Consider the following 7,481-nt stretch of genomic DNA (forward strand, 5'->3'; position numbering starts at 1 on the left):
TGAGTACAGCATTCTCATCTACGGCAACAGTAACTTCTTCGACAGTTTGTGACGGAGTTGGCTATCGGCCTCTCCAGGGAGTAATTCCGAAATCGCCCGTTAATTCGAACTTTCGAAACATGTTATTTATCCCCGATGCGGAAAGAGGAACTCTCTGTATTCCTTCAGTGTGTCGATACTTGCGAAGAATAGCAACACTATTGCCGTTGTTTTGATAAAACAGCTTCGCGAGTGAAGTCCTGCTCACCTTGTCCAGACCCATGTTGACAGTCTGCAGCTGTAATCCACACCGATGTTTGTGCTTCAGCGCTACGTCGCCGTGCCAATACCGGCTGCTAACGGAAAGTTAGAACGCTAGCACTACTAACAACGCAAATCCTGCAGCCCACAGTCTGGAGACTATTATTATAAAATTTGGTACTTACAGAGTAAATAGTTTTTAATTCTACATTAAAGTGTCGAAAGTTTAATATTAACCGGGGTGTCTGTAGACGCAAATGGAGCACACCAATTCCGTCCCAGAGTGGGCTGGCGTCACGAAAAGCATGCGGGCGCCAGATACCACTAATATTATCTCAACCCAAATAACAATGCCGACCCTGTAGAAGAAATGGGAAAAGGCAAAAGAAGAAGACTCTTGGACAGATCAGTGAATTTCAGTGCCCCTATGTGCTTGAGAAAATAGGAGTCACGTACGTAATAGTGTATTCAAAACGAAAATACTCGTTCTGATTAAAATAAAAGAAATCACCATCGTTTTCTTTTAACTGATAAATCGACAGAATATTCGCGAACTGAGTAGTCCCCACCTGGAGAATCGAGAGGTTTTGTGTGCCTGCGTTCGCTGTAAGATGTTCCAGAGCATCAACATTTTGTGTTTAAATGAAAACCAACTTTAAATCACTTTCCATATTTGGCTCGCTTCAACGGACTATCGACAGCAAGCTGTCCCGCTCGCCGAAGTGCGCCAAGTTGACATTATGTGGTCCCCTGCATAATAAAACATTATCACGGCCGCGCCCGATGACAGGATAGCCGAGAGAGAGTGAGTTCAAGGTTGAGAGTACTACGTTTGAATGAGCGCCAGTACTCGCAGAGATAGACGATTGTCATGTTGGGTGCGGGATGACGGAGCGTTTCAGCTTCGTCACGCCCGCCTCAGACAGAGAGCGTCGCGGCGAGTGAGACGGCGCTAGGCGAGAGGCTGGTGGTGGGGGAAGAGCGCCGATACTTAAGGCAGAGGCCGGCCCGTGCCAGCACCACAACACTCCCACTCGCCGTGCTGTGCTATCTGGAAGACATGAGTGTTTCGAGCAGACTGCTGCTGCTGAGCGCCGGCTGCGCTCCCAGCCTCTCCGTCTGGGCCCTGCCGGCTGCCGCCTTCGTCGCTGTCATCGCAGCCTGCATTTCTCTGCGGTACAGGTACGACACAATGCAAATAGCTAAGGTTTGAGTTTTCTTCCTTAAGTATCACTCTACTGGTGCTTCCGAAAACGAACCAGAGTCTTAGTGAGGGTAGCATTAAATAGGCAGTGGTGAATCTTACAGCGCATACAGTAATTGAAATGGTTAGTAAACTATAATACAGTATAAACCGGTATCATGAATGAGGTAATGGCAACATAGTACAGTAACAACAATATTGTGTCAATACGTGATTACATATGCATTTGAGTGTCTGTTATACGTGATAACAATATCTGCAGACGGTCTGGAGCAAGGACAGAATTAGCTACTCTGCCGCAGCGCTTTTCTGTCGGAAACACGTCCGCTAAGTTACAAATTTTGCTTTATTTTTCTGGGCTGTTTTGTTGTGATTTCGATGCCACATATTTACTGTTTACATCTAACCTTGTTTTTATTCACTCGGCAATACTTCTGACGAGATATTCGGTATTATAATCTGGACACAAGTTTAAATTCCTTTAGTTTTCACTAAGTATTGGTTTCCATTATAAAATCATCTGATGATTATACGAAGCACATGCAGTAAATCGTCTTTTTTTTTCTTGACACATCAATTTGCAGTGTGTCAGTGTGGCTTCAGGACTCCATATATCTTACAGATGTAGAGATGTGTCTTCCTCAACGATGTGGAAACACTACAAATTGACGAGACAACAAACCCTAAAACATTTTATAGCAGTGACTCCTGTAAAAACCAACAGTTCCATACTTTAGCAGACAAATTTAGTTGCAGCCACTGCAATTAGACCTAAGCTATGCTCTCAGAAAATGAGCAATGAAAATAATTCATTGGAACTTTCCAAAGACGAATTAAGCTGAATTCGCCCTATTAAATAATTTGCTGAATAACTTGCACACTTTGGTACTACAGCCCTGATTTTTTGAACCAGTTTGCCTGAAAATTTATCAAAGTTCCACTTGAAGTAATTAAGTTTCTATCATTATTTGTTGTTTCATATATTTGTACTAACAAATAGCGTATACCATACACATACAAACAAGATTTACTTAATGTACAGGAGAGTATCACAGATACATATAGAAACAAGATTTACTTAACGTACGGGAGAGTATCACAGAAATATAAAAAAAACTCAGCTAGCATAATCAAAGAGAAAAGAATTTCAGCACAGCAGTTTTCAATTACAGTGAGGAATCTACAGTTTATCTAGGACCGTGTGTAAGCAGTAGGGCATGAACGGCTGAAGAATATAAGTAGTCGTTTGTGCCATGCTCAATACATAATGACCTTCAGTGAATTGCGAAGTACGGATTTAGATGAAATCAGCATACTACAGCGTCATGCTTTTGTTTGGGGTGCAACAGCAACAGTTGCTTATGAATCTTGCCAGTTGTATGGCTCTGGTGCATTAAACTTTTTTGTTACTGACATTTCGTCCTGAGCTGCAATACATATCTTCAGATGTACTTCTCACTAGACAAGACCCAGCAGAGACAGGCGTATCTCTCAAGATACTCAACGCAGCCCTGGACGAAAGTCATGAAAAAAAATAATATCATGGTCGATGAGAGCCCGGAAGCTTTACCAGTAACAAAGACAAGCAGTAGTGGAAGGCCTGGTTCAACAGGCGTGTTCTCTGTTGCGTTGCAGACTGCTGCAGTGGCTGCTGTCCCTGGTGGTGGAGACGCGCCCCCTACACGAGGTGCTGCACGGCCACTACGTGTCGCGGCCGCAGGAGTCCGCCTCGTGGGTGCGGCTGGGCCGGCAGCGGCTGCTGCTGCTGAGGGACCCACAGCTCGCCTGGCAGCTGCTGTCCGCCCACTTCCCCAGCTTCCCCGCCAGGGCGCGCACCCAGGCCTACGACGACGGGCTGTTCGCTCAGGAAGGTGAGAGACCTGTGATGGCATTTAGCCAGTCTCTCTAAGACACAGGTTATATGGCTCAGTTCCCACTGAGTACCGTAGCGATACTCAGGCAGGCCTGTGTTGCAGGAGAGCAGTGGAAGCGGGCCCGCAGCTGCCTGACGCCTTCCTTTACGCCGTCGGCCCTGCGCTCCGCCGAGCCGCAGCTGCGCGCGCACGCCCGCCGCCTGGCCTCGCTGGCTGGCGGGTCTGCAGCCGTTGTGTCGCCGCGGCAGCTGCTGGCCTACTGCACCGACTGCATCGCCTCAGCGCTGCTCGGGCTGCAGACGCGGACCCTCGAGGACGCGGAGGGCTGCTCGCCGTTCCTGGAGGCAGTGCAGCGTGCGCATGACGCTAAGACGGAGTTCGGCCGCCGCTTCGTGTTCGAATACCTGGGTCGAGCCGCATTCGACGCTCTGGGGCTGGGACAACTACCCGACAAGATTGCCAACTTCTTCAGATCGGTGGCTGCTGTCAGTATCGACCACCGTAACAGCAACCCTGTGTCTTCTCACGACTTTGTACACCTGCTTACGAAGAAGATGAAGCTGGAGGGCGCAGATGATAATGCTGTCCTACATGAAGGTAACTACAGGAACCCACTTGCTGACAACATCAGATGTGTGCACACTACCATATCACATTATTATGACCACCACACACGTCACACAACAAATGTCACATAATATGTCCTGGCAATATAGATGTTCAAAAAGACAGATAAGACTCTGTAGTTTTTTTTTTCAAGTGAAAGAAAGGATTAATCGTATTGTGAAATGGACTTCCATTGCTTTTCTGGTAAAACGTAAATTCTTTGTGTAGCTCTGTCGTGAAAATGTGTTACTGGCGAAGGGGTTAATAACACTGTCGTTATTGTCGAGGTGATCGTTCCACTCTGGGTGAAGACAAGTCGACTTACAATAGCAGCACCGTTACTTTCCAAATAAACTGGGCAGTAGCGTTCTGTGACTATGAAAGCACTCCAGTGAACCAAGCTGGGAACAGAGCTCTGAAGTAGACTGGTGGCTTAAAGATGATACATTGATGGGAAAAACCAATTTCCTCGCCGCTGGTGACAAGCAGCAATATGCAATGGATCGCGGCTCCTGCATGACGGGACATCTGGGCATCAAGAGACTCCAGTGAGAGATTTCGGAGAGCGAAGGCTTTTCTGTTACGCTGTTAGAAGGCGTGGGTGACGTAGTGGTAGCGGGGAAGCATCAGTACTGTGGTCTAAGAAAAGTTTTTGGGTTAGGTTTCTACTGTCATTAATCTTGTGGAAATTACTTTCCACTGATTTCGTAATTTCTTTGTCCGTACTTTCACATGGACACAAAGATTGTTTTCCATAGTATGGGAGTAATCCTACTAGAAACTGCATGTCACGTGGTTATGGTTGTAGGGAAATGCCTGAAATAGCACCACTAAGTTCTCAAAATATTCCCTGGTTGAATTCTTCACCATGACCCTTTCAGTAGCTCACAGAAGTGCTTTAGATATCATTTACAACTCTGTACAACTGCTGTGAGTACTGCAAACTTCCGGTGATACATGTGCGACTAGGTGGTCGTAATAAAGTGACTAGACAGTGTTTCCTTTGGATTCAGTGGCATTTCTCAACAGTCAATCATTTTCATCGTTGCAGTTTCGAGTCAGACCGCCGCCATCCTGTCAGCTGGCGCTGGAGAGACCAGCCACGTCCTGCAGCACTGCCTCCTGGAGCTGGCCGCGCAGCCACAGCTGCAGCAGCGAATGCGCTCTGACATCGCCTCTGCTCAAGATCCAACTGCGCTGCCTCTACTGGAAGCCGTTGTTAACGGTGAGCACAACGCCTTTGCAATCTGTATAGTAAAGATAATTTATTCAGACAGAATGTCCTACTTCAAGAGAAGTTATGTTGTACAGAAAATTTTAATCTGTGAGTGTAACGAGATTCAGAACGGCGTAGGTGAAGAACCCTCTAATGCGAAGAATGTCAGTACCCTTAAACTCGAAAAAAACTTAACGAAAACGCGGGAATTTCGAAGAAAAAGTTTGTAGTATGTCAATGAATACCCGTTTACCATATGCATTTCTTCTTGGTGTAGCAATTTTAATGGCCATATGGAGGTGTGGAACACTACAGAGGGGCGGGCACACGTTGTCATGTTTCACATATTCCATTCACCAGAGAAAAGTGAAAAGGGCAAACAAATAACGCCAAGAATATCTTGCACCTCACACTGGAAGATGGAGAGTGTGTATAGATGATGATTAATAAAAAAGAGATGTGTAAATAGGGACGAAAAGAAGTAAAGATAATGGTGGTGGAGAAAGAAGTAACTGTTTGAGTCTGTTCTCCAAACCTCTGCGGCAAGTTACTGTGAGCGGTGTCTGCTGTGTTGAAAATGCCTCCAATTTACATTGGTAGTCTGTGTTCATCTTATTTCCCTGAGAAATCGTCGTGCTTAAAATATAACTTTAGTACGAGTAGGGTACTCACCCTTGTTTCCCACATGTAGTGTACTGTTTGTCGTACGAAGCTGGATCCTCGTTACCTGTGGCTGACGTGTTGTACTTGTGCTCGACAGAGACGCTGCGGCTGCACCCCTCGGAGCCAGTGCTGAGCCGCGAGTGCCGGCAGGCGTGTTCGCTGGGAGGCGAGCAGCTGCAGCCGGGAGACCGCGTCCTGGTGCCCGTCTGGTCGCTCAGCAGGGACTGCGGGCCCCACGGCTTCCAGCCAGACACAGGCGTGGAGGCGCCACAGCTCGTCTTCGGCGGAGGACCGCGAAAGTGTGTCGGTAAGTACAGCATCTTATTCATCCCACCTGCGATCTTTATTTTGAATGCACACGTACCTTAATTGACTTGACTTACTCAGTGCGTAACCTAATGTGGTCTTTCTGTTTCAGGTTACAGGCTGGGTCTGTTGGCTGTGAAGACCGCCGTTGTCGAACTCTTATCGCAGTACGAGCTGTCCACTAAGGACGGAAAGACGCTCCACACCAGGAGTGTCGACAATCTCTAGCGATCTGAAATTAGAATAGTGGCTTGACGTCCACACTGCTGCATTCCTTGTAGTCTAGTAGAAGTAATTTACTTTCATCGCCGATATTATCCAAAGAATACACTGCATGAGACTGAGATACATGCTGCTATACGTTACCGTGTAACAGAGCTCAGAATTTTACTACTGTGTAGTAGTTCAATAATTTATTTCATACTGAAATATTGTTCATATACTTAAAAACGCTGAATAGATGTTGTCAGCATTTTTTTATGATAATTACTTGTAAAGACCCTAAAGAACATTTCGTCTTAAATTGTTGGGCAAAACAAGTAATAAGACTGAATAAGCTAATCATAATGTTAATAAAAGCCAATAAATTATTTTATTTTGTACATATTGTCTTTAGACATCTTTTTCTTAGCAGATAGCTCCTACTTTCTTCCTATGTCCTACTGACTCCTGATTACACTACAGTATTGTTGACGCCAAAGTTTTATGTGGTATGGTGATTACTGTTTTGAGCATTCTCACTTGTAACAGCTCTTACCGACACAGGCTCTCTGGCCATATTGTTCGACTGCCTGCTTCTTCCAAATCAATTGTCTCAACATCATCTTGTGCTTTGCACTTTAGAAAAATGGTTCAAATGCCTCTGAGCACTATGGGACTTAACTGCTGAGGTCATCAGTCCCTTAGAACTTAGAACTACTTAAACCTAACTAACCTAAGGACATCACACACATTCATGCCCGAGGCAGGATTCGAACCTGCGACCGTAGTGGTCGTGCGGTTCCAGACTGTAGCGCCTAGAACCGCTCGGCCACTCCGGCCGGCTTTGCACTTTAGATCGGCTGTATAATAGTCCACGGTTCGACCTCATGATACTCTAAGGTCTTCAACAAAAATTCGCATATCAGTATCGCGAATGTAACACACCAGTAACCAAACATGTGACATTTTCGCCACAACCTGTTTCGAGGTTACATTACCATTTTATCAAGCGCTATAAAACAAGGCAACAAATCAATATATTGCTACACTACACACACTCATAGCTATAAAATATTGATACTGTCCCGTAGTATAATGTTCCGTTAAAACTCGTATGCCATACGGCACTGTCGAAAGTAAAAATCCAGCAGAAAACATGCTTTGTTAAACA

At 45.7% G+C, this 7,481-nt stretch overlaps 1 protein-coding gene across 1 annotated transcript; it reads left to right on the forward strand.

Annotated features, from left to right (window-relative positions):
* Positions 1 to 1,300: 1,300 nt before the first annotated feature.
* On the forward strand, positions 1,301 to 6,547 carry LOC124796036 (cytochrome P450 6k1-like). Its single transcript, XM_047260122.1, has 6 exons — positions 1,301 to 1,422; positions 3,080 to 3,315; positions 3,421 to 3,915; positions 4,976 to 5,149; positions 5,901 to 6,110; positions 6,222 to 6,547. The coding sequence occupies exons 1-6, from the start codon at positions 1,301 to 1,303 to the stop codon at positions 6,335 to 6,337; spliced, it is 1,353 nt and encodes a 450-aa protein (XP_047116078.1). The 3' UTR covers positions 6,338 to 6,547.
* Positions 6,548 to 7,481: the final 934 nt, after the last annotated feature.

This window comes from Schistocerca piceifrons, chromosome 4, assembly GCF_021461385.2.
Source record: "Schistocerca piceifrons isolate TAMUIC-IGC-003096 chromosome 4, iqSchPice1.1, whole genome shotgun sequence".
NCBI classification, from domain to species: domain Eukaryota; kingdom Metazoa; phylum Arthropoda; class Insecta; order Orthoptera; family Acrididae; genus Schistocerca; species Schistocerca piceifrons.

What these genes read in the sequence shown, in the direction of transcription:
- LOC124796036 (XM_047260122.1), top strand. Translation starts at nt 1,301, where the DNA reads ATGAGTGTTTCGAGCAGACTGCTGCTGCTGAGCGCCGGCTGCGCTCCC. An exon ending in TGCATTTCTCTGCGGTACAG is followed by an intron (nt 1,423 to 3,079) that starts GTACGACACAAT and finishes GTTGCGTTGCAG; the next exon opens with ACTGCTGCAGTGGCTGCTGT. An exon ending in TAATGCTGTCCTACATGAAG is followed by an intron (nt 3,916 to 4,975) that starts GTAACTACAGGA and finishes TCATCGTTGCAG; the next exon opens with TTTCGAGTCAGACCGCCGCC.